The sequence below is a fragment of the Simochromis diagramma genome, unplaced genomic scaffold (assembly GCF_900408965.1).
Source record: "Simochromis diagramma unplaced genomic scaffold, fSimDia1.1 OVJJ01000293.1, whole genome shotgun sequence".
Lineage (NCBI taxonomy): Eukaryota > Metazoa > Chordata > Actinopteri > Cichliformes > Cichlidae > Simochromis > Simochromis diagramma.
In genome coordinates, this window is record NW_024386801.1 from 14633208 (window position 1) to 14661055 (window position 27848).

General features: G+C 42.5%; 1 protein-coding gene across 2 annotated transcripts; it reads right to left on the minus strand.

The window, feature by feature from the left end:
• Positions 1-32: 32 nt before the first annotated feature.
• camk1db (calcium/calmodulin-dependent protein kinase 1Db) lies at positions 33-27506 on the minus strand. 2 transcript variants are annotated; one of them, XM_040026064.1, is made up of 11 exons: positions 27449-27506; positions 13769-13900; positions 11507-11581; positions 8596-8734; positions 7934-8060; positions 7605-7680; positions 6077-6189; positions 4001-4079; positions 3190-3277; positions 2867-3029; positions 33-2027 (listed from the first exon to the last, which is right to left on the minus strand). In XM_040026064.1, the coding sequence occupies exons 2-11, from the start codon at positions 13876-13878 to the stop codon at positions 1876-1878; spliced, it is 1122 nt and encodes a 373-aa protein (XP_039881998.1). In that variant the 5' UTR covers positions 13879-13900; positions 27449-27506; the 3' UTR covers positions 33-1875. The 2 variants fall into 2 exon arrangements, with proteins under 2 accessions (XP_039881998.1, XP_039881997.1); XM_040026063.1 differs by lacking the exon at positions 27449-27506 and adding an exon at positions 25729-26566.
• Positions 27507-27848: the final 342 nt, after the last annotated feature.

Consider the following 27848-nt stretch of genomic DNA (forward strand, 5'->3'; position numbering starts at 1 on the left):
CTAACTTAAAGAAAAAAGACAACCACCACACATGCAAACAAGCTTCTTTTTAATGCACAAATCTCTACAACTCCAAAGCACATTTCAGTAATAATATGTAATACATGCATACTGAGGGACTTCCAGTGCTTTATAATTTGCTTTCTTTTGCCGATCCAGGAGAGGTGGTGGGAAATATAGGGAAGACCAAAATAAACACAACCCAAAGCTTGTTGAGATTTGTATTTACAGTAAGTAAAAGCTCAAAGTCCATTTTGATATTCACCACATTTTCTTCTCTTTTTTTTGGGATAATTCAAGATTGCAAAACCCTCAAAACTGGAGATGCCGTCGTGAAGGGTTTCTTTCTTTTCTCCTTTCATATTGAGCTGGTAAAAATCCAGTGGTTACCACAGAGAAAAATACAAAGACAGATGCCTTCACTGCTCTGTGTGAAAGTCTGCAGAGAGCGAGCGGTAAGGGAGAGAAAGAGAAAGAGAGTCTTTCTGCTAAATTCAACAGGCTGGTATGAAAGCACAGTGATTAAACACAGAGTGAGTGAGCCGTTTTCAGACCAGCCACTTCACGAGCGGAAGCAGAGCACGATATTTCAACTACTCAACTGGACACCACTGATTGGATTGGTCTCGACTCCTGAATACATTCGCATTCATTTGTAATTTTTTTCTTTTCTTTTTTTTTTTAAAAAACTACAGACATAAATTCACACGTCACTGGTCAACACTTTCTTTACATCCAAATATGATTCCAGGTTTTTAAAGGGAGAAAAAAAAAACTATTTGGCAAGACTGCTTTAAAAGAAAGGAAACATCTCTGGCACATCAGAACAATATGCAGTATTTTAAAGGAATAACCTCACCATGTTCACCGAAACAACAGAGCTTGATCACTTGGAGTTTGGTCAGCTTCACCTTCACGTCCCTGCAGATCCCTGAGAACTGGTCACAGAGCAACAACGCGTGGTCGCCCTCGTGTGGTTAAAGAGGACTTCACAGTCACGTCAATCAAGTCATCAAATAAAACAGCAATTACAAACTAACAACTAGTAGATACTGTATCGTACAATTCGGCAACTTCAGTTTGATTTAATAACACATTTACATGATTCTGCGACTGGTATTCTTACAAAAATTCATAACGTATTATAAGAAAATAAATATTCCAATACATTAGTGCAACGCACTAGTCCTCTCAGCGATCGCCGCCATGATTGAAAACACACCGTCCTGCTTCACGTCCACTCACTGAAAAGCTAAAAAGGAACAACATCACTACCGTCAGGAGTTTACGATGCCGTGAGCCAGAAAAAAAACAACGAGAAAGTTCAGAGTGCAGATGATGTCACAATTAGTAACCACAGCTTGAAGCTTATATTTCACTTGCATAACACAACTCCACTCAGCAGCTCCAGGCAGGACATCGACACAAGGCATACAGTGGAAGGTCCCGTCCCAAAACAACAGAAAAGACAGCAGCTTCAATAAAGAGTTTCCTTTAGTGTGGCACTTCGAGACCAGACACTCTTTTATCTGCCAGGCAGCCCTGATCCAGGCTGAGCACGGCCTCCACACAGTAACACCTTCGGTCGAGAGGATCCCTTCACCCCACCTCTGTACTTCCAGGTCTAAATGACAATGTGAAGGGAAGCAGAGGGGGAAGCTGTGCTGATCCAAATGGAGCTGAGCCAGCGCTCCTTAAATTCCTCCCGTTTCTTGTTTTTCGTTTTGGCAGAAACTGATGGGAGGTGGCGGGACGGGCAAACTGGGTAACGACACTGAATCACGAGGCCTGGGATGGGTTTTTTCTTTTTCTTCTTTACCCACCCAAGTCTCAAAGCTCCGTGGTCTCCCAGCTCACCTCCCGCGGAACCTGGCGTCATTTAGTCCCCGTGTGGATGACGGTAACAGTGGAGGGTCGTGGCCTGGGCGGCTCGGCCGACGCTGGTGGCTCCTCTCGAGTGGGAGAGGGGGCATCTGAGTCCTGATGGTACGCTTTAGCAGCACATGGCAGAGGATCTATAGGGTGACCTGTGGGAGAAAAAGATTCAGGAAAGCTATTCTAGAAGGTAAACATTAGCTGTCTTTATGCATTACTACACTAGTTTTGATGCGTGTTTAGGCTCATTGTCCTGTTGGAACACCCAGTTGTGTCTAAGTTTCAAATAAATAGCTGGTGATTTGAGGTGAAGTTGAAGAATTTGGAGGAACCATACTGTTGTACCTCTAATTACTGATGACCATTTGAACCAAAAAAATTAAATTTGGATTAATCTGACCTGTTGCCACTGATTTTCAGTCTAGTACTTGTATAATGTGGAACACATCAGCCTTTTCTGTCCATTTCCCTTCCTTAGATATGGTTTCTTAACAGTCACTCTTCTACTGAGACCATTTCTGATGCTTCAGCGAGCACTGGGCTGATCAACCGAAGCTCCTGTGTCCGGTCTTTGGTGGATTTTTTTTTCCCAGTTTCTTAAGAACGTGCCTTTCAGACTGAGTAAAGAGTCCAGCCAATGTCCAAATAAAAACCCTGAAAGGCTTTCAGAAAGCCTGGAGAGCTAATGCTCACGACCACTTTCAAAATCACTCCTTGTTAGGAAAACAGAAAGAAATGAGGGGTGGTGGCTCAAGACTTTTGCACAGTGCCTTAAGCACTGACATCAAACTAAATTCAACAAAAAAAATTTAATTAGGACCACATTTCACATGTTAAACTCCATTTAGACTGTTTAATTTGAAAAAACTCACAGCGCGAGAGCTTGTTAAACAGTTGTCATTTAGCTTAATGAAGTGGGCAGGAGAGTGAAAAGGCTGCGCTGAGCGTGGCGCTAAAACTGAGACGTGGTCGTGTGTGAAATGTCACTCACAGTCCTTCAGGGAGAGCGGGGCGCAGTCCACAGACTGGCTCTTGGCTGGACCTCGGCTCTGAGAGCTGGACACGGAGCTGGAGCTGGAGATGCTGCTGCCAAAGCTGGTGCCCAGCTGCAGGCGTCTCATGTGGCGGATCACAGCGGTGGCGTTAAAGGCTTGCTGTGAAGAGATGTTGTAATCAGACAAGAGTAACCAAGACAGATTTCTGTAGAAAGACAAACGACTCCATGACTTTTTTCCCCCCTAAAAAGAGAAAATATTAGAATATCGTGTTTTTTTCTTTTGTGATATTGAACAACTGAGAAAAACGAAGTCTCACCCTCCATTTGCTTTTGGCAAAGTTTTTCCTCATCTGTCGACTCACTGACTCGTGTATGTTCTTACACAGAGCAGTGTCTCCAGCAATCCTGAAAACAAAACAAAAAAACAGATCAAATATAAAAGACAATACACACAAACAAAAACAGCATTACCCAGAGGACTTATATTTGTATGTGTAAAATCCTCATGCTGTTTTCCAATTTGCTGCCGTGATTTTTTTCCCATTCAGCGAAAACGTCTTTGATTGATGGGGCGATGTTTCAGCAGGTGCTCGCACACCGCATCACGTTCTGCCTCATTCATCACAATATCTCAGCACGAAATATCGTCAATGAAAGTCATTTCTCTCCGTTACGACACCTGTTACCGGTGTCACAAGCCACATATTTATATCAGAGGGACCACCTGCCCAAAACCCAGAAAATATGCATCGCTGGCTAAAGGACTTATTGGCCACCTCAGCTGGAGACAGCAGCCCACGCCATTTTTCTCGTTAAGCTCTGATGCGGGCCTGGGAAGACATCCCAATTGTTCATTAGAGTCCACATTCTTCGAGGATCCTTCACGACACCAGCCACTAATTGGCAGCCATTTATTCAGCAGATTTCTCTCCGAGGGCCGGCGATGCAGAGCAGAGGTGGACTCGCGGCTCGAAGCCATGGTGACAGATGACAGTGGGAGGACGAGCACTCCGTGATAAATGCGTAAGCCCGGCAATCTGCGTAACAGTGCTGTGTAATCGCACAGAGATGTGTGGTTCCCTGCGATTGTCTGGATGGGACGCAGTGTGGCGACGGCCAGTTTCTCACCAGGGGTGCTGAAGGGCCTGATCGCAAGTAAATCTCTTCTCTGGATCCTTCTCCATTAGGCAGCTGATGAAGTCTTTGGCTGAGGAGGGAATTAAAAAACAAAAAGTCAAAAGCTCATCCAGATGAGAAAAAAAAAAACTATATCATTCAGTAACAGGCTCCCACTCCTCCTGCGACCCTGAACTGGATAAGTGAATTTATATGATATTAATACAATTCTAGACAAAACGCATGTAATTAAATAGATAAAGAGAAACCAAAACTGCACAATAAATTCAGAGTTGAAGTCTCCAATTAAGTATTATTATTAGTCGACAACCATTAGAGTATTAATAGCGAATTGGTCCCAAGCCTGCATTCTTTCTAATGCCCAGCAGGTGGCAGTGAAAAGAAGTCTAAATATATGGAGGTCTATAGGAAAAATGAACTTCTGTCTCACTTGGTTTATGACCTCAGTAAACACTACCCTCATCAGTCTATGGTCTCATTCAGTAGTTTTAAGTCTTACTGAACTCAACGTGATGTTCATTTAGTAAATAATGACCCACATTAGAGTCAAAAGAGATGATGATGCAAAGTATGCTTTAAGCCGGGCCGGCATGAACATGCAGTGTCTTTAGGTTTCTTAGTGATTTCTGCCCTTTGCTCAGCAGCCTCATATTTTTTCCTCATGATTTAAGCCCTCATTAAACGCTTTCCTAATGAGTCTCTTGTCTCAATCCCTACTTTCATGCCGTCCATAGAGACTGATCATTTATGTCCCATTTAGAGTAAAATAAAGTAAACAATAACAAGCAGGGTATTCTTTATTATCTGGCTACCCAGATGGCTACCCTGTGGCTAACATGCTGCTACCATACGAGTGTGCAGCAATGTGGGTGTCTCTGTCAGATCCACATATTGCTTGTTCAGAGATAAGATGCAGTAAGGTATGCAAGGGAAGCATTTCCAAAATTATGTGCCGTGGCCCCCTGGAGAGCTGTGAAGTTACTGCAAGGTGGCTGCAAGAAGTCACTTAATGACAAAAAGCTTTTAATTTGTTTTATACGTCTTCTCTATAGAGGAAGTAAAGCTTGAACAAATTTACAATGTACATGTACAAAGCAAAGTGTCTGTAGATTAAAGTGAATCAATGAAAACACAAAGATGGAGATCCTTCATAGTCTCACATGATGATCAGAGCTGGTATTATGGGTTTGGACAGATGGCAGAAAATTTTGAGAGATTTCAGTTCGGGAATGGGCCCATCAAAGTACAGTTCTTAGAGTAGATTCCTTTTTGTTCTAAGGCTGTCGCTAGCATCCCAGCTGATTTCACAAATACACCTTGGCAAGGAAACTAGCCAGCTTGTGCTAACATTAGCTAACAAGCTCAACACACCTTTCAAATTATCATTACACCCAGTTTCAACAGACAAAAATATCACAACTAAAAACTCTGGACTTCAAAACACACACAGAACCTAAAGGTCACCAATTTTGATATACCGGTATACACTTAGTGGCCACTTTCTTAGGTATCTGGTTGGACGCCCTTTTGCCTTCAGAATTGCTTTAAGTCTTTGCAGCACAGATTCATCAATGTGCTGGAGACATCTCTCAGAGATTTTGATTCATATTGACATGATAGCATCACACAGCTGCTCCAGATTGGTCAGCTGTACATCTATGATGTGAATCTATTCCACTGCACCCCAAACGTCCTCTGCTGCATTGATATACAGTGACTGTGAAGACCATTTGAGTACAGTGAACTCACTGTACTGTGCTTTGAGGGAAGGAAACAGCAACTGAAACAACCCGTTGTTACAACCAAGGTGCACACAAGAGCATCTCTGAACTGAGCATCTTGTAGCAGATGAGCTACAGCAGTAGACCACAGCAGTCAGCTAAGAACAGGAAACTGAGGTGATGCTATCATTTCTTCTAGTTAGTGACACGATTTACATTTTTGGATTTGGCTAATCATGGTCTAGTTATTTCTTCTACATAAAATTTCTAAGTAAAGTACAGAATTCATGAAATAGAAATGTTACCATATTTCCCTCCAACACAAAGACTAACAGCTAAAACTCACCAGAGTCAGATATGTCGTCCCAATACGGCGCGTCAAATTCATAGTCTGCCTTGAGGATCTGCTCAAACAGCTTTGAATCGTTCTCATCGTAGAAAGGAGGATAACCACAAAGCCTGAAAAGATGAAGAGGGTGCGATTACACAACGACGGCCAGTGTGAAAGCCATCATCAAACTTTAACCCAAATCTAAAAGGATTTGCTGTGGTCCAATCTCATTTACAAGCAGTTTGATTTTTCGCATAGCACGCAACAAGAGGCGCCTCCGAGGGATTATGGCGAGCACATGAATACAGAGAGAGAACAGTCAGAGGCACAGACGGTGCGGGCATTCAAATTACACATGTGCAACATGATTGGGAATTTTTGCATTATTATTATTATTACTAAACTTTTTTTCTACAGCAAACATCAGGCAGAAGCGTCTTTTGTTAACATCAGAAACACTTAATGACCTTAAAATTCGCTGCACTTAAGAAAAAGATCATTACACCAGGGATCGACGCCACTTTGCATAATTAGGTTGGCGGCTTTGTGTAACACTTTCTACTGAAAGCCTTCCAGGCTCTGAATTATAGGAAGAGCAGCTGTTTAGACTGCTTTTATATACTGCACTTTATTACTTTTCTTAAGATATGAAATCCTAATTGTCCCCAATTGCACTTGTTTTATAATTTTACATACACAAGGTCAAGAAATGGCACCAATAGTCAGCCTGCAACCACTTCAGAGATCCGGGCAGTACAGAGGTGATTCCTAATAACTTAGTTGAATCGCTTAACCGCTTTTCATCTTTGTCCAATTTTTGATCTGCTTAAAAATACCGGCTTCCTAGCATTTAGCTCGTAGCATTACTGCGCACAGTACATCCTAATAGATCAGCTGACTGCATGACTAGAGAGACCGCCGTTTATCTTTAATTTTCAATCTTATTATCTATTTCATTGTGTTTGCTCACTAATATATCTCCCTTTCTTAATCAGGACACTTTGAGCAAAGAGGTTTTTAATCTCACTGAGGTTTTCCGCTCAGTTTCTGATCTGAATAAAGAGTTTCTTTTTAAATGGGGGCCTATTATGCTTATTTACAGCTCAAAGCTTCTTCTTCTTTTTAATTTAGGGACTTCACTAGAGGGGCTTTGTTTGCAAAAATCCCTACAGATTTTATGCTGGCAGTAAATAATCATTTTTAGCCATTTCGTTCCATTCACTCCTATTTGTCAAGGAATCCCCCATGAGCACACTTTAGGGGAGATGCAGCTGGTTTTGGTGTTGTGGTCCATAAATAGGCTCTGTCTACTTGCTGGGTATCCCATGACTGTTGCAGATTTCCTTACATAGAAATGATAAATAAATAAATAAAGTTAAAAAAGTAGGAAGTAGAAAAACAACAAAGCTGTGAATCACAAGCTGATTCACTTTCTCATACTTTTACCTCTTTATTTGGAAGTTTGACCGTGTGTATAATAGGACAGAAACAAAGGAAAAGCCCTGTATGTGAACTAAGGCAGAATTTTAAAATGATTACTCACAGAATATAAGCGATGACCCCAATAGACCAGCAGTCCACAGCTTTACTGTAAGGTTTCTGTGCTAAAACTTCAGGAGCTGCAACAACAAAATGTTCTTTTTTAAAAACATATGTATTTATGCAGTAAAGCAATGCTAGCAGTTTTCTGCATGCACGACGCCACAGAGGCTGGAGGACAATGTGAATATTTGGTGGAGTGCCTGAAGCAGATGACTAAGGTTAACCTGCAGCTACTGGCAGATTAAATTAGGTCACGTTCAGCCAGCGAGACCATCTAATTGTCTCTGAGTAAGTTTTCAGCAAAGCCAGGGCGTCAGAGGGCATCCTCACCGACGTATCCTGGCGTCCCACAGGCGGTGGCCATCACGCCACCTGTTCCCTCCATCTTTGACAGGCCAAAGTCACTGATCATGATCTTTGAATCGTCGTGAGGACTGAAATACAGCAAGTTCTCAGGCTGAAAACATAAAAGAGAAAAGCTGAAACCTATGCATTTGCATGTCTGTCTGTGTTTAGTTAGAAGTCATGTCATGTGTGTCTACATTTTGCTACGAAAGACATTACTTAAGCTATTTTTAACTTTTTACACAGTCTCTAATTGGATTAAATCATAAAGCCGCAACATTTTACATCTAAAAGGTCAAGTCTGGACACACATGGATGTAAACGTTAACTTGAGTGGTTGGTGGAAGGCAGCCACCAGATGATAATCTTCTGATTAGACTGATGTTAGTCACCAAGACATTAAGATGTCAGGCAAAATGTGACATCCAGGAAGCTCTGACAGTTTTTCAGAAAAGGAAAATCCCTGACATTTAACCTTTGCGGGTCATGAGTACTGAGTATAATAGCACTCGCACAGGTTGAACAGCGGGGATTTCCTCCTTACAGGGTGACTGAAGAGGTTTCCTGGTTAAGCACTAAAAGTGCAGTCAGCTCATCAACACCAACAAAAAAAGAAGAGTGACTATGAATATCAAATACCGCAGTACCTTTAGATCTCTGTGTACTATGCCCATGGAGTGCAAATAGTTGACTGCGTCCAAAACTTGCCGAATGAGCCGACTGGCATCCATCTCTGTGTAGAAGCCCTTTTCTACAATGCGGTCAAACAGCTCGCCTCCAGACACCCTGTCAGTCCACGCACAAAACAGCAGAGGGAAAGGTTACATAAAACTGTATTTGCAGTGCTTTACAAGAAGCAGGCGTAAGGCAAAGAAAGATTAAACACATTACTGTTTTTCATTTTATGTATCACTGTTTGCTCTTTCTAATTTGATATTTCATTTTAACACCACAAATTCTTGCCTGCTTGCATTTTCCCCTTGAAGCTGCTGCACGCCTTACATGCAGCAGTGAATGAAAGGGCCCTTGCACAGGAAAAGTGTGGGCTTCTTTACTTATTTGTACCTGCACGAAAATCTCCAAACCAACACTCCGGATCGCTCAAACAGCCTTCCTGTTGAAGTTCACCCTCAGGGATTTCCTCTAAATCTCTACTGAAGCTCCTTGCATGCATTGCTATAGTTTAGTCACTTCTTGTATAATCCAATTTATGCCTGCAGTTTAAATTTGTTTAGCTTTTAGTCACTTCCCAATGTAATCGTTTTTTATTTGATTAAAATAAACAACTTATAAAAACACAACAACCTGTAAGAAGGAAGGAAAGGAAGCTAAAATGAGGTGTCTTCTTGTTTGCTTCATCTGTATGAAATGATCTACTTTGAGGCTATGAAATATTGCTAAAGCTCTAAAATACCTTCTTTTTTAATTCCATCTATGATGACTCATTATGCAGCAGTCGTTTATTATTGTTTGAAACTGATGAACCAGCTATTCTCAATGACTTTAAACTGCAGCTACAAAAGGCAAAACTCCCACCAAAAACATTGACTCATATTAAGTTAAGAATATGCGCTTTCATATAGTGCTACCAATAAGATTTACGTAAGTGAGACTTCGGAAACACTAAGCACCTTTGAGAGATACAAAGAGGCCGGGTAATGGATGGCTAAATTGCTGGTGCATCACTCACAAATGCTGTGAAATTATCCGGGGAGGGAAAAAGGTGTCAGAAATCATGAAGACGTGCAGTTTGCAGGAAAACGGCATAATGGCAAAGAAGAATTTCTGCAGAGTGCCTTTTATTCCACAACTTCACTCCACAGACAGCTATGCATGTGCTCCTCATTGTTGCGATAAGGATAAATTGATCATCTTTCTTGTAGACAATTGGATAAGAAGACTGATACCATCCTCTCATCTGTCCCCTAAAAGTGATTCTTAGCTGCACAGTGAGCTTAAACAGCTGTGGAAACAGCCGTACTATTAAGTAATTCAATCATGACAACAACGTGGAAAAATGGGGGGGGGGAAAGTGCAGCTTAAAGGTCTGAGAAGTGATGGCAGAAGTGCCTTAAACCTGCAATTTTTTTGAGGAGGCTAGCAGTTAGCGACTTCTTTGGTTAGAAGTCTGCATAAAAGTCTATGAGAAAATAAGCCTACTGTTCATTTGATCTACAGCCCCAGTAAACTTTTTCCTGATGAGTCTGGCGTCTCAGTAGCTAGTTTCACATGTTCATTCTGAAAATTACTTGTCCCTGTTACTCCTTGTCCCTGTTAGAGACAAGGAGGACAATATAGCAGGCTGTGCTACAATGTAAACATGAGTTATCCCTTGTTTGTTATACCCTCAGAAGCTACTGCTAAAATGCCTGAAACTTCACTTGAGGCTGGATCCAAAAGTCAAGTCAGTGGGCCCAGTTTTGGTGAATAAAACAGTAATAGCTTATCAATCCACTACTTAGCATTTGTTAGCAAGTATCTCCTGCTGTGAGATGCACCCACCAAACCTGCTTCCCTTACATCAGGAGTGTCCAACTCCAGGCCTCAAGGGCTGGTGTCCTGCAGGTTTTAGAGGTGTCCTTGATCCAACACAGCTGATTTAAATGGCTAAATTACCTCCTCAACATGTCCTGAAGTTCTCCAGAGGCCTGTTAATGCAATAATCATTTGAGTCAGGTGTGCTGACCCAGGTTGATATCTAAAGCCTGCAGGACACTGGTCCTTGAGGCCTGGAGTTGGAGACCCCTGCCTTACATGATACCGCTGCCCTCTCATTCAAATATCGTATCGTTTAGCTCCAAAATAAATAAATCAATAGCCCGCAAGTATCCCATATGGCAATGCTGATGTTACAAAACAGTGACTATGTCCATCTTTTATATACAGTCTATAGCCACCATCCGATTTCAAAAACACTAATATGGCAACAAGGTCGATCCGCAGCACAAGGTCTGAAAAAGGCACTTCACTGACCAGCAGATCAGCTGTCACTGTGGTTACGTCCATCTTTTATATACAGCCTGTGGATCTATGCACATCTATCACATTATCTGTGATATTTGTTTCTTTCTTAAAAATAAAATTCAGTAGTGTCCATTATAAGCATGTAGCTCCTTGTAAAATCTTTGTAAAAGCTCATGCTTTTTTTTTACCTCTAAAGTTAAGCCAAGCTAGCTGTTCCCAGGTGTTTCCAGTCTTTATGCCAAGCCAAGATAACTCGTGGGCTCAGCTTCATGTTTACTGAACACATAAGGGAATGTCAACAATATACTGATTATTATCTCTGCAATAAACACAAATGTGACCTAAAGGACTGCATGGAAACATACTCGTTAATTGTTTGTTTTTTTTGTTTTTTTTTTAAATTGCACTACTCTTACAAAAATGGACTCCTGTCTCTTTAAAGCATTGCTGCATTTACTTCAGCAAAGATGTCTCAAGGATATTAAAGACACTTACTCAAGCAAAAAAAAAACAAAGCACCAAAAAACCACATTATCAAAATGACAAGCCAAATGGGAAGCAAAGAGCTGACCAGTGGTGGCTTGATGTACTTACAGCTGCATTATGAGGTACAGGTGGTTTGAGCTCTCATAGATGTCCTCCAGAGCCACTATATTCTCATGCTTTATCCTGCAGAGGGAGAAAAGAAAATTCACTTTGCTTGCTGTCAGCTTCTGTTCATTTCAGCACAGGCTACGAATGAGGTCTAATTAGACTTTTCTTTGGTTAAAATGATGCCCTGTCGACTGAAAGCCCTTTTTGCTTTCCATTATAGAATGTGTGCACGTCCACAGTTACGAAAAATGAACCTAGTGTAATGTATTGCTCATACAGGGTGGGGGAAATAAAAAAAAAAAAAAACTTTTGTAAATGGCAGCGAGTGTGGGGATTCTTAGATGACACGGAGCGATGAGTCATGAACGGCAACCCCTGTTAGCGGGAGCACCTGAAGAAAATAACACAGATGCTGGGAGAGCCTGTGTCCAGGTAACCAAGATAGGAAAAAAATAGTGTGCAAAGGCAAGGTGATACACAGATGACAGAGCATCTTCAGAAGGGCCAGTGTGGGGGTGGAAAAAGAGGAGGCGGGGAGAGTCTCAAAGGACCAAACAATCTTCACAACTTCTCTCCTTTTCAAAGTCCAGAATGAAAATGAGGTTTCGGTTTGAGGCCTGTTAGACTAACACAGACGAGTAAAGGGTAAGAGGACGAGAAGGAAAATGGATGCGTAACCATGACAGGGAGGGGGGGAAAAAAAGAGAGGAAGTCAAAGGATAGCAACTGTAACCAGGCACTCACTTCAAGAGTGAGTGATAACTGAGCTTCTTGCAGCAATTACCCATCAGGCCCTGGAGGAGGATGGAGTGTCACCTGGTGTCAGAGCAATCCTATCATACCCTGTAGGTGTGTGGGTGTGTGTCTATGTGTGTACACGCAAAATAAATCGATAGACGGGATTAGGTGAGGAAGTCACTTAAGCCCGACAATGACTGTTAAATAAACTGAGACTAAATAAACCAGCTCAGGGTTGCAGAGAAAGAGAAACAAGTTTCCCCAGAGGATGACACAAACCTAGCTAAACAACCCTGCAGCTGGGTCAACAAAGTTCCTCGAAAGGCCACTTGAGTCTCGCTTCATCATTCAGTGAAGTTAAAATACCAAACTTTAAATCAGAGATAAACATGGCACAGTAAAAACAATTTAACAGAGACTCTGCCAGGCTTCACTGACTTGGAGTTCAGCAATGTTAGCTTGAGATAAAAGGGTTTTTGTTTATTAAGGGCACCATCTGTCAAATATTTTTTTGTGTGTGGATTGTAGGCATAGACTGTATATAAAAGATGACCACAGTCATGATTAAATTACCCACTGGTCACTGCTTAACATTTTATGAACACCATCTTGGTGTTTTGAAACTTGATGGCATTAGCGCGAGGCGGCTCTAGCTGAGATTTTTATGGGGACAGAGCAAGTTCGTAGAGGGCCGTGAAGACTTGGTTTGGTGGCCCCTACTGTTCATTCAGCTGAATTCTATTATTATGCTTACACTAATCAATACAGTTTGGTAATAATGAAAAACTTAAACATCCATCTCCTGATAAGTTACTGCAGTGCAAGTTTAATTTAATTATTTGGTTAACAGTAGCAATGTGCAGCAATCATGGTAACAAGCATGACGGTGCTGATGGGCCTGTGCAGCTCCAGCTTCTACAGCTACTTTTAAACCGCTGAAAATTGCAAAACAAATGAAATGTGTTGAGGACGTCGTGCGCTCACAGTCAGCTGTTCTAGTGTGTGGTGAGCTCATTAATTCACTTCTGCACCTAAACAACATCTCTCTCCTGTTCGCCCCCTGCTTTGCCTCTGCAATCTAGAAGATATTTTTGCACTTTTGTGACTGCTACATTTCTTTATGAGTGCACTGAGCGTGTATGGTTGTAATTATGTTTAGCATGTCTGAATGGAAGTGCATTTTTCAGCTTTGTGGAATAGCAAAGTGTCTTGAGTCAAATGTCCCCCCTGTCATAGCTAGCTGTTCGCCCTCTGTATACGCTCTGCTCCCAACCCTGAACACAAGTCTGCTGTCTTTTTTATACAGTCTCAGTGATTGCACTGTCCTGAGGTCTGTGCTCCAGTTCTGGTGCATGAAATTCTACTTTATGAGTCAGGTTCTTTTCCAGATTAGCAAGTCTCTGTATCTGTGCAATGTGCAGTCTTCTCACGAGCTTGGAAGCATTAGTTGATAACTAGGGCACCCCATCATCCAAATACGGTCATTTCTGGCACTTTTACATGCAGCCTATGTGAGGTACCTACTTCCTTAGGACGGCAATTTCGTTTTCAATGCTCGTCTCCTTCCCCTTGAGCGCTTTTTTCGGGATACACTTGATTGCAACCATCTTCCCCGTGGCCTTCTCCCGAGCCATCACCACTTCAGAAAACGCACCGCTGGAAGAAAGCAAGACAGAAAAAGAGAAAGGGTCCTGCTTTATATGCGCTCAGACAATATTGACACATCATCAGTGAGTAGATAGGGGGCACTCAGAGGCACACAGGCCAGAGTACACAAACAGCATATTGGGAATATTTACTGAGAACTGGCCAAGTCCCCAACTATGGCCAGCAGCCTTCTGTGCTGGCGTACACTTGACGCTTGCGCACAGCCAAAAGCACAGCAAACACTTTTAAAACCTCGAAAAAAACCACCCATTTAGGATGGCAGATAGCGTGTCTTCCTCTGCCATCTGCTTCCATACGTGAGCGCCTTTAAAAACAAATACCAAATTAGGGGAATATTTGCTCAAGCAATCTGTATCTGTTGCCATGATACCACATAGCTAATAAAGCTTGCTGAGCAGGAAGCATGGTGACTTTTTTCCTTGTTTTTATTGCACACCTTCAGGATGGTTCGATGTCAAGCTCTTAAAAATTTACTGGGTCACGTGAGCTGGGCTTATTATGATCTAAAAGGCAGATTATTGATTAGCACACAGTCTTACAACTCTAATGTCTTTCATTAGGATTAAAGGATAACACAGAGGAATTATTATTCAAAAAGGTGGTGCTATAATATATCATGTAATTATTATAAGAAGACTCCTTATGACATAATTACTGAGTTTCTTTTACTCAAGTTGCAAAATCAACCATCACATTTAAGCCCAAAATAGTTTGAAATATTTATGTTACTTCCTGTATGTTCCTTTTACATCTGAAGGAGCAGACATTAGGGCTTCCTCTTGCAAGTATATCTATATTATCCACTTTTCCGGTTTCTTCGTGCTTTTACATGTTGTTCTTATTGTAATGTTAGAGTATTGGTCAGTTCTCGGTTGGTGAGAACGGGTCTCCACCAGAAGATTCTGGCAGCAGATCCAGAGCACAGTAAAGACCACAGACACCAGCTGCAATTCAAGATAAAGGAACTGGAGTCTGTGCAACCTGCAGGATGAGCTCCTTCCTGGAGAGGCATCTGAATGATAAATGACTACTACTAAAGTACCACGGCTAGTAGGGCTGTGCCACATCATGTTACTGAATTTCCCGGAGGAACCCACCCGAGGGATTAATAAAGTTTCATCTATGTTGTCTGCAACAATACCAAGTTTAGCAGCAAAATCCATCTACATGCAGGCTATAACGAAACAAGCCCAGGCATGTCTGAGACGGAGAGTCCATGTCCGCCTGACAACAGTTTAGTTCTTCAGGTACTAAATTGTTGTCACAGCTGCTCCAACAAAGCATAGTATGTTTCAAAATATGCAAGAAAACCGTTCCAGCTAAAGATGGAAACAAAAAATGCTTCACAGAAAGAAAAATATCCACACCATTTATTACAACCAGGCTACCGAGGAGGAGCTGCTACAGCTGGCGACGCGTCACCCCAGGAAATAAAAAATGTTTCTCTCGTGCATAGATGATGAGTATAGGCAGTAGGTTAAACTCCCTTCAACCCAACGCCATAACCTGATGTGCACCTCTCAAGAAAAGTAACTGCACATCGGGTTATGTGGACACAGCACGCTGAAGTGGTTTAGATTTCCCGCTGAAGCATAATTTTTTCAGTTTTATTAGGCGACAGTACTGACAAGTTTAAAGGTGAAGTTTAAGTTTTTTTAAACTATTGTCAAAACTGGAAACTTGTTTCAGTAGATTCACACTACTAATTGGGAAGTACGTGATAATAATGGCAGCTCATTGGAAAAGAAGGAAAATGCCCTTCGTTTATTACATTACTGGATCAAAATTAAAGTCTATGTGTGGATATACAGAAAGTGATGATCTACAGTGTTCCTAAACCCAGTGCGACTAACATCAAAGGCTCTATTATGTTTTCATAGTGTAATCACCACCTCCCAACAGGCTGTAAACTCAGCGCCACTGGCTGCAGTAAGTCCCACCACGGCCATCAAATCCACGCTAATCCCCCATCCCTCCCTCTTACAGAGGGGGGAGGGTCAGTCAGTATCGTGGTACACAAACAGAGGCCTGTGTGGGCAAACGCACACTACTTGGTTGCAAAGCCATGCTCCAGGTGTGATGAGGTGGAGTGCACTCACCGCAAACAGAACGGTGAAGGCTGGAAGCGTGCGCCCTTCTGACTTGACCTCATTCTGACGTATGATGTGGGACCATATGCAAATTCAAGGGCTTGTGCAGGTGAATGAGTTGGTGCACTACTTGCTGGCCTGTTACAGCACTATCTTCCCACCACAGCTGCTGCTGCCATTAAGGCAATGGGCGTCATTCTTATTCAGCACATGCCACCAATTTCCACAGCTGTACGGACATTCGAAGTGCAAAATTCCTCCGCCATCAGCACGCGCCGCCTGACAAGCAACTCTCGAGCGTGGTTTTTCAGAGCATGTGTTCTGCTTTCTGCAGCAAAGGAAACACAATGAAGAAAACCACAGGAAGCCTGTGAACTCACTGAGAGAGCATGGTTAAGGGAGTATAACACGGTTTCGGTCCCCCTTGCTCACTAGACTGACAGGCAGCAACATCACTTCCTGTGAATGACAACTTACAATGTCAATGCATGAAGCATGACAAACTGTGCTGCAAGCTCTGACTCAATTAATTCTATTAGTTCATAATTCACAGGAAATAATACGTGTGATCTCTGCTAGAAGCATGCATATGGCAATGCTGCTGCCCACACACTGCGTGTGCACATGCATACACATGGATGCAGTTATGCAAGAATTAAAATGATCAGACAAAAACTAAGTTTGCCAAGTAAAAAACTATTAAAGCAAAAGTGATGAATATTTTCAAGCTCCATGTTTCAGATTTGAGAATTGACCTACTCCAATCTAGCAAGTGGAATTAGTTTAGTATTTTATAAGCTGCATAATTAACTGAGGAGTGACAATAATCATTAGCGAAAGTGCAACTTAACTAAACAGCCATTTGGGAGCAGCACTAAGTGATGAGAGAAAGAGTCATCGAAATTGGGCCCTTTATTGAAGCTTATCTCAATCTATTACGCACAATGAAAATGACTGTATGCCTGCAAACTGTTCCTGACCCAGTGTCAAAGACTGCACAATCAAGTCAGCACACTGACTCACTTGGCTCAATAATGTCTGAATTTTAAGTTCCTCCCAGAGCCACAGAGCTCCCCGTTTCGCCGCTCTTGGATGACAGAACGAGCTGTGTGTGACAGTCTGCAGTCACACAACACCACCATGTGCAGATATCCAACTCAAACTGGCTGACTAATGCGAAATGTGGGCTGCTCTCTGTATGAAACCAGAGGCTGATGCTGCAGATGCAGATGCAAAGCGAGCCTCCTATCTCTCATCTAGAAGAAAAAATAAATAAATTCTAGGCCACGACCTCAGCTGGTTGTTCTTGGCGATTATAAAAATGCGGGGCAATTTTGACGGAGGAAGTACTTTCATGGAGGAGGTGGTGGGCTTTGACAACAGAGCCTTGCTTACTGATATTCACAGACGGTGCCTGCATTGTGTTACTGCGGGGTAATCACACTGATTCATCTTGTGTAAGATGCATTAGAGCGGGCAGTTACGCAACATATGGGATGGAAGAGTCGGAAGTCGATAATCCAGGTAAGGTAATACCTAAGTCACTCCTGAAAAGTGAGGCGACACCTTTAAATCAGACACAGAAGCGATGATGAAACCTGAGTAGAGTTCGAAATCAGTTCAGGGAAACCTTGTGGGCTCCCTCATTAAGACTGGAAAGCAAAATCTAAAGTCAGGCTTGTAGGATACAACATTTTCTCACAGAAGGCTAAACTGCTACGATGGTGGCTTAATTCAACATGTAATTTTACAAATTTTCAGCCACGATCCCTCAAAATCTGCTATCATCACTGTGCAGTTACACAAAAGACTATTTTTAATCAGGCTTCACACAATCATCTGCTCAGCTGGGTATTTTGCTCCTCAGTCTGAATTTTTTTAAACTATAGTGACTAGAAAATTGTGAAAAGGACACAGCCTTCCACTTCCTGCTTTAGACACCATTCCTCTCATTATTAAACCCCAAAATCTGACAAAACTTTGGCCTCTGCAAGGATCGGCTGAAGAAAAAAGAAAATCCAAGTAAAAGTCAAATCACCCAGTTGTGGCCCAATGAGTACCAGAGGCTCAATTATGCAAATCATGCAAATAACCATACTTTTATTGTCTATGTGGAACACATAAAGTAGTGCCCTTCAGCCATAAATGAAACCATAGAAAGTCTGGTGATTACGCTTCTCCACAAAGATGAGTCAGGCCTTGAGCACACAAACTTTCACAGGACCTGAAAATGCATTACAGAGAATGAACACACTACACAAGAATTTCTAAAGCCTAAATTGTTCATCAGTCCACAATAAGGCAAAGTGTCCACAATGGAAATTCAGGAGTGTTACTCCTCTCCCTAGGAGTGGGTGTCCTGCAAAGCTCACACCAAGAGAACAGCGTGTAATCCTGAACGAGGTGATAAAGAACCCGAAGTAACAGCTAAGCACCTGCAAAAATCTCTACAACTTGTTAAAAATCCCATTATTAGGGGGAAAATAAAATTCTGAATAGAAATGATGTTAATGGAAGGACATGAATGTTCCACCAAACTTCTGGGATGTTCTGCAGGCAAGGTGAGTTAGAAGCTGAATGTGGCACACTATGTTTGAAGCTTAGTTGAGGGAACAATGAAAAAGCAAGAACTTTTAGAGGTAAGTGTGATGTGAGGAGAGGTTGGCAGATGCAGATATGACAAAAATGACCTGAAGCAAACCACTGAACGGTCAAAAGAAAAAGACAAAGATTCAACATCATTGCCCTGATGTTAACCAATATGGGATGCTGTGGCAAGACCTGAAATAAGAGAAATCTTGATGATATCTGACTGTTGTCCAAGTCTCGTCAGCAGCTGTAGGACTCATCTAATGGAGGTTGGTGCTACTAATGGAGCATAAGCTGCATCTGCGAGCTTTCAAAATATATCCAGTCCCTTTAAAACTTCAAACTTCTGGGACTGATCTGGTCAGTTAAGCAGAGGGGTTTGTTAATCAGTTTCAGCTGCTTTGATGTTATTAGGTAGTTCAGCTCCACCCGGATGGCATATCAATATGTGCCATTGCCAGAAGGTCTGCTGTGTCTCTCAGCACAGTCTCAAGAGCATGCAGGAGATTCCAGGAGAGGTAGTTACTCCAGGAGAGCTGAAAAGGGCCGAAGGTACTTAACCCATCACCAGAAATGGTATTTGCACGGTTATGGAAAGAGAAACTGGATCAGTACTGCCAGAGAACTACAAAATGACCTCCAGCAGGCCACTGATGTCAGAAACAGAGTTCATGAGGGTTGTCTGAAGGCCGACGTCCACCACTGTGGAACCCAACTGGCATTTACCATAGATTACCACAACTGGCAGGTCGACCTGTGAATAAACTAGAAATTAACAGTTTTTCAACAAAAATGAATCTGGCTGAATCAACTGACAGAAGAGTTTGCCACTTACTGAATGAAGAGATTTAGCACTTTAGTAATAGAAAAAAAATGCAAATATTGTCTGTAGTAGAGTAGGCTGAATATTTTAATGTTGGGTTCTGGTTTAAGAAATGCCAGTTTGCAGAAAAATAAATCAAACATTCCCTGCAGGAGGGGGATTTCTCTCCAACCAGCCAAAAATGGCTTTCTGCCTGTTAAATGAACTCGACTAATACATCCAGTGAAATCCAGCAGCTGTTAAGGTCCCTACAAGTGGAGCTGGGAGCCATTATTCTAATACCCTGTGGACCTCAGGCTACTTTCCAGTAATGTGCAATTTGAGGTCACTGGACTGATGATGAAAAAGAGAGCGATGGTCAGTTATAGGCTGTTAAGAGCTACTGGTGCCCACAAAGAGCTGAAAAAAAAAAAAAAAGGTTTCTGCCAAATATTTCCCAAGAGCACAAGATAATCTTGTCTGAAACCACAGATCAGTCTGTCAGATAGCAGCTGAATTATTTTAATAAGTGCAATTACATTTCCTGTGCTCTGATACAGGGCAGCTTTGTATCCTTCTAACTCTCTGAGTACACTGGATAACACAACATGGCTGTGCAGGCATTCACTGCGGTCAGAGGTGCCACGGATGCAAATGGAAATGTCTGTGCACAGTCAGTGTAGATGGAGAACAGCAGTGATGGTGGGAAGTGGTAAACAGTCTTCTTCAGGCAGAGCAACCAAGGTCCTCTATCATCCTAGTTGCCTAGCTTCCACTTTCACGGCATTCATGCAGCTTTCAAGGACCCAACTTGTTTCAGAGAATTATCAATGCACAGAGGCAACAACAGTCACTTCAAAACCAACAAGTGGGGCTCTGTGAGAGGACAGCTCAGTTTAATATTGGTGTTTATTCATGAATGTCAAACTTAGAGAAAAAAAAGATAATTTTCCTAAACTGGAAGCTAAGTGAGGACAACTTTGACACTGCAATTTCAGAATGTGGGATGTAGAACACATCACAAAACACTCAAAGCAGATGTAGTTAGAAAGCATTTTGGACTGCATTTGAGCCACAAAATGTAGGGAAATAAATAATGTTTTAGAAGATTTGCTTTAGTGAAGTACAGGTGTGCCGTGCTCTATGCAGTCCTGTGAAAGTGCTAGGCACACCATTACTGCTTCCACGGGAACTGATAGGGTAAGTAGCAGCCAAGAGCTGATAATCAAATACACTTGATTAACTGATCATCAGCAAGTGGGAGAACCTCTATAAAAGGAGAAGTTCTGGCAGTTTGCTGATCTGGAGCATTAAGGTGTGCATTAACACAATCCAAAGTCTTCCCAGGAGTGGACGTCCCAGCAAATTCACCCAAAAATCAGACCATGCAATGCTCAAAAAAACTGCAAAAAAAGCCAAATATCTGCAGGTCTCAGTTAGCATGGAAAATGTTAAAGTTTATGACAATATGATTACAAAAAGACAGAACAAGTCTGGCTTGACAGGACAAAGCTTCTTCTCTCAGAAGAACATGGTAACACAAGTTAGCTTAGCAAAGTTACATCTGAACCAATCACTTCTGCAACAACGTCCTTTGGACAGATGAGACCAAACAGGAGATCTTTGCTCATAATGAAGATCAAAGCAAAGCATATCAGCACAAACACCTCATATGAACTGTCAAACACGGTGGTGGAGGGGTGATGATTTGAGTTTCTTTTACAAACACAGGACCAGAGGCATGTACGACAAAGCAGAATTATATCTTATCCAGGTAACTTTGTGGTTACCGGGGTTTTCTGTACTTACAAAGAACAATCATTTCTTACTAGGGTGCATCCCCCATAGTAACTTATTCTGCAAACCTAGCCTGCTCAAGGAGTTGAAAATCAACAGGTATGAAATCACCGACTATTGACCAATCAATTCTCTGGAAATCAGCATCACTAATCAGCAGCAAGATCGATTTTTATTAGTGTCTAAAGTTTTTGTGTTTCCCAAATGAACATCAGTAATAAATACAGATTCTTAGATGCTGTTTTCTTCCTTGACTTTTTCAACTTTTTTTTTTTTTTTTTTTTTACCAATAGGCTGTAAACAGTCTTGCTATTCAATATGCATCAATAGATGAATCAAGTCACCTATTTGTTCCTTTGGACTTTATATCAATCACAGGTAGACTAAGCCTACATTTGAATTCTGTTTTTGTATTTACATGCCATTAGAACATTAAACATCATTGGGGCTTTCGATGAAAGAATAAAAACTAATGGTCCAACGAGATTATAATCCATCAGATTTTCCCACAGTTGGCAAACAGAATAAATTTTATTAATATAAAAGTTCTTTTCCACTTTTACTGACCACAAAAGGAGATCGATCAAAACAAATAAATGTGATTGGTCAGATGATGCCAGCACCACCCCTTTCATGTGAACTTGCTCGTATCTAGATCAGGACAACCAGGGTTAACATAGCGAGTTGATAACACTGGCTTCACACAAAGCTGGTTAAGGTAAGTGGATCCAGGTAACTGGAAAAATACCCTCTGCATGTCGGGTTTTCCTTCATAGTACCTGGGCACGTTGCAGTCACCGAGTTAACCATGAACTCATCTGCATCCTAAAGTACTGTAAAGTGAAATGTGAAGCCATGTTTTCAAAGCTTGACTGAAAAACTGCTGAAAACAAAAAGAATCAAGGTGGTGCAATGGTCCAGTCAAAGCCCAGACCTCAAGCCCATTGAAATGCAGTGACAGGACATTAAGAGAGCTGTGCATAAATAAATGCCAACAAACCTCAATGAACTGAAGCAGACAAGGGGGACAAAACTCCAAAATTCCTGCACAATGATCTGAGAAGCTGATGACGCCCCATGGAAAACAATTACTAAACATGCAAGCTCTAAGGAGCCTGAAAAGAAAGTGACTGGACTAATTTAAATTTCTTGAAGACATTTCATCTTTTATCCAAGAGACTTTTTCCAGTTCTAAAACCAAACGCTGGAGAGTCCCAGGTATTTAAACCTTATCGGGGTTTAAGAACCTGTTACTTAGACCACCATGACCTGGATGACTGAGAACCTACAGATTTACTAAACATGCAGTTTTTATATCCCATTGACCTCCGACAGCTATGGTTCACCCCTATTCATTTAGAAAGGGGTCCTCAAATAACTCCTAATAAGCATTACCAAAATGGCTTGCTTTAAAAGAACGGGTTCATTCTCAAGTCTCTCATAAAGTCGGGAGGAAGCTGCTGGTGGAGACCAAAACAGAACAATTAAACTGGGGTTAATATTAAGCCTCTGCTCATCAAGTGGACACAAACGCAACTCAACCTGAAGAGAAATGTGGCCAGTGTGTTAACAGTAAGTTCAAAATTTTAAGCTTTAAAGAAAATAAACTATGTAACAGACACATTATGTATATCAAACTCATCTGTGGCATTAAATACAATCCAATTATCGGGTTGCTGAAGTGTCTCACCTCACTGCATCTTACATAAGACTCACTTATACAAGAAATCTTGCATAATGGACTTAAAATGTTTACACAATGGGGAAAATAGTGTGCTGACAGTCAGACTCTAGTATGTTAGTAATATCTCAGTCAAATACTTCAAAATCTCACAACTCTTCGCCCACTGGGATGTCTGAAGCTGCACTCTGGTAACGTCAGCTTACTTAACTTGCTCCAACAGGCCATCAAGCAGCTTAGGGGCCTAAAATTAGGCCAAAGTCGAGCAGAGCTGAAGTGATGAGGACTACCTTTCAGTGGTGAAGATCTCATTAAATCAACAACAACAAAAGAGCTGGGAGAGAAGAGCGGCCAAGACCATTATAGTGTCACGGCCACAAGCTTCCTGTTCTAAAAGTCCTATCAGTATCTGATCAGCCGCTCTGGCCTCCAGCTACTGTTCGGATCTCATCTCTTTGTTCTCGTCTTGTTCGCACCGATGTGAACTTTCTTTGCAAGAGGGCATCCAAGCATCTCAGAAACAATGCGGGCAGTCATTGCAAAGAAACATTCACCTCCTTTATCTCAGGAGGTGTGATCATTGCGGTGTGCGTTTGAGAACGATAACACATTCAGAGCGTTTCGAACAATATAGGTGACAAGGTTAAAATGCAAAGATCCACTCTAAGCATGAAATGCATGATTAAAGATCAGTAAAATTAACTTTAACAGGCAGAATAGCCATTAGTCCAATGTTACTATGCATCAGGTTCTTAGGTTTGCCATTGTAACATAAGAAGGAAACACTTGTGAAAAGCACATCAGAACAAGAGCAGAGTAAATTTTTTAATGAGCTTTCCATGTTTTCTTTGGCAGCAGGACAATTCCAGAGGGATGATCCCTCTCGGACAGCGATTTGGAAGCCCGACAACTGAACCAACAGTTGAAAGGTGGAGCAAGAGGAGGAAGAGGAAGACAATCTGTCCCCTCCTTCGACCAGCAGCACTTCCTCTTCCATTTTAATCCCCAGCCAAAGCTGCGAGCTCGCTGGGCTTTTGTGCCCCAGGTGGCCTGTTGTGAACCCAGGAGTGCAACAACAAGCCACTCCCTGATTAAGACGCGTAGGAACAAGTAAAAATGGCCCTCACTCGAATTCAGCCAGCCAGGCAGGAGGAGTACACGCTGTACGGTGTGTGCCATTACAACTGAGTGCTGACGAACCAGCCCCGCAGATGTGTGCTGGGTCGTGGGCGGAGGGTTGTGTGTTCCTCCAACCTGGCCATTGTGTGGACAGTAAGTCTCAGTGATGATGATGATTCACTGGTCTTATTCAGAGGCTCTTCACACACAAACGAAAGCCTTAGGGGGGGGGGGTGAAAAAAAAGAAAAATCAGAATTGCCTCTAGGTAGGAATGTCTGACTGCTTAGTCCAGCAGCTGAAGTGTTGAGTGCGCTTTATGAATCACCAATCTCAGAGAATTTTATGATGCTGCTAGAAAAAAAACCCAAAAACAAAAGAAAGCACAGCAGATCTGCAGTCACGTTGAACAGCTCAAGTTTCCCCAAAATGAGAGGATGATGATAGGATACAGACTAATCAACGTTTACACAAGGGGACGATGCTCCGAAGAACAAGCCACATAACCATAGTGACCAGAGACCTGTCTTTTTGGTTTCTTTACTGTGCTTGACACCAGTTTCAGCTAAATTAAAGAAAACAAACACGTTTCCTTGGGGAGACTCCATCCCTCAGCATCTCATAACAACATAAACACCACAATGACTACTTCTCAGGAAAGAGGAGGGGGAAACCATCTCTCGGGGGGGGGGGGAAGCAGAGCAGCGAGAACTGCACTCTGTTAAACGTGTGATAGCACCTAGCAGTCTATCACAAGGCTGCTTGAATCGTGTGAGCACGACCTGCTCTGGCTGTCTCCTGTCGCTCATTCACTCAGGCTCTTCTGTCTGTGCTGCATGACTTATTCAAAGAAGAAAAAGGCATGAAGTCAGGCAGCACTAACAGCAGACCAAAATAAACTGTGGAATTCGCCTGCTCTGTGGTCCAAGGGCAAGGGACTAAGTTCAGCCAAAGATGAGAGGAGTGGAGGAGTGGAGGGTGGGGTGGGGAGGAGAGGTTTCCCTAAAAACAAGTCCACACAAACCAGAGCACAACGGTTTACTGTACAAACAAGAATCTGCCACAGTGACACAGATCCATAAAACCCCAGACGTGATCTTTCTCAGCTCAAATCCGTCCCTCTGTTTGGAGAAGAGAGTCAAGAGGCTGACAGAACAAGGCACAACACCCACTAAAGTCCTCACAGATGGCCCCCTTAATTTGGGGGAGCTGATTTCATCATCATCATCATCATCATCATCATGTAATGCAAAAGAGGCCCCTGCTGTCTTTGTCACAGTTGTGCCGATAAATAAATGTCAGCTTTAACAAAGCTTTGGATACACGCGTCAGTCCTGGGAAAAAAACATAAAAGCAGAAACGTGCTGCAGTAGTTTCTGAATGAACCATGACATAACGAGGGGGGGCATCACGCGAGTCTGACTTCACACATGATTAAGATCCCCTTCTCCCCACACACACACACACAGACACACTGAACAATAAACTCATCAGGCTCCAGGTCTGGGTTTAAAACGCCTCTATCAGCGGGCTGTAAGTTTCTGCCTGCGTCTGTCACCGTCAACCAGTTAATTCAGCACACATTCAACAGCTGTCAGTCAGCGCTCATTTCCGCCAAAACCGCTACACTGTGGCATTGTTGTCTTGACACCAATTTGCACAAGTGGACACAAAGTTGTTGGTTTTCTGTTGTTGTTTTTATCCGTCGCCCGCAAAGCCTACGTGTATCGCGTTACTCACGTCCCAAGGACTTCCTTGAAGTCAAAGATTTTCTTGATGTCATCGACATGCTTTTTCCAAGATCCATCGCTGGACTCGCCGTTTTCTTTCGCCATTTCGCGCAGGGTTGGGGGGAGGAGAAGAAGAAGAGAGAGAGAGAGAGAGGGAAAGAGGCTGCCGGAGGATCACCAGTCGTCTCACCCAACCCAGGAAAAAAAAAAGAAAAGAAAAGTAATGCACTTCTCTATTTCGCCAAGGGCTTCCTGGCTTTCTGTCAGCACAGTCTATCTTGCCTCCTGAGCCCTTGCATGCAGTCAGGCAAACCCAAAGGGGGTGTGGGGGGAGGTATGTCCTACTCCGAGAGGTTATTTCACTAATCTGTTTGACGTAGCGGATCCCAAGCCTGAGCTTCCCCAGTGCTCAGATCACTGTGACGGGGGAAACACAGGCTCTCCCCCTCCTCCTACCCCGGGCGGGATTCAGTCAGTGTTCATGCGGCGATGCTTTGAGCAGAGGACGGGCTACTTGCAGGAGGATGACACTTGGCAGTCGCATCCGAGCTGCTGTGCCATCGAGTCACACCGACCGCCCTGTGGTTGTTATAGCAATAGGAGGAGTGGGAGGTTGCTGCTCCCGCCTATCTATCTGACAGCGCAGGCAGCGATTTAAGTGTTCGCATTGCAGCAAATCACCGGCCCGCTGGAAAGTCCTGGAGTCATCGGTGTCAGCGTCCGTCTGTGCGGCAAAAATAGATTGTCACAGTTAACACAAGTCTGTGTTTCTGCGTCTGGGTGTTGCACATGTGCGTTGGATTTAGAGGCAGGTGCGTAGCTAGGAGCAATAAGGGTTCATGAGCAGCAGGGGATCCTTGTTTCCACCCACACCCCCATTTCGATTTTCTGCAGGGTTTTTTTTTCTTTTCGTCTTAACTTTTTTAGAAACCTAAACTCTTTTATAATGTCAATTGTTGGTGTCTCTACTGAAAGTAATTTACAACTTTTTTGTATTCTTAATTGTCAAGGAAAGGTTGAAATAGTCGTCTGCAAGCAACTGCACCATGAAAAGATAAATATTTATGCTGTTTCCAAGTACAATAGCAGTCCAATCAGATCGTCTTTTACAAAGCAGGAAATGTCCTTTCTGTGTGGACTTTGCATGTTCTCCCTGTGTTTGTGTGGGTATTCCAGCTTCTTCCCAAAGTCCAAAGACATGCATTTAGTGGAGTTATGTTAATTAATTATTCTAAATTACCCATAGCTGTGAATGTGAGTGTGAAAGGCTGCCTGTCTCTCTGTGTTGGCCCCGTGACAAGCTGGTGACCTGTCCAAGGTGTACCCTGCCTCTTGTCTTATGGTCACTGGGATAGGCTCCAAACAGCCACAAGACCTTTTTAAACCATTTAACTTTTATCTGTAAATTCTATTACAGGTGTTGCCTCTTTGCCCCCGACATCAGCTTTATAACCTGCAATGCAATGGGTTCAGTGTCTGGATTAGTTGGCTCAGAAGGATAAGAATTAAACTCCAGAGCAAGAGGTCAGGAGTTTGAGAAGTGTCTCCTTCTTTGGGCCAGTATGATTTGTGTTTACAAATTAACAATTTTACAAACACAAAAGTAGTAGTTAACTAGGGCTGAGCTAAGACCAAAATAACAAACACCTCGACAACAGAGCTAGCCTAACCAAAAGCTTACCCCCCCCCCCCCAATCTTCCAAAACAAAAGGCATCTCAGCTCTACTTACTCCTTCAACCATGCACACAATTATAATTGATGTTACAAAAAATACTGGATTTGGAAAACAAACAAGTGAATGATCCTCTCTACAGAGCGTGGCTATCTTGACTCCTTATGTAAGGTGTGGTCACCAGCCTCGAGCCAATCGTGTTTGAGCTGCACCTCCACATTTCAGCATATTCTACCTCTTCATAGAGGAAGGAACACAGCAGTTGCACACAATGACACAAAAATAACACAGCAGTCATAACAGTTCTAATCAATAAGATCATAATATAGATGAATTCTTGAAATTCAAGAAAGTCCTATAAGGATGTCCGGGCAACAGCGAGGTTACGTCTCTGATATCGGCACAGCTTTAATGTCGGAACTATTAGCACAACTTTTGGAACTATTGAACCAAGACA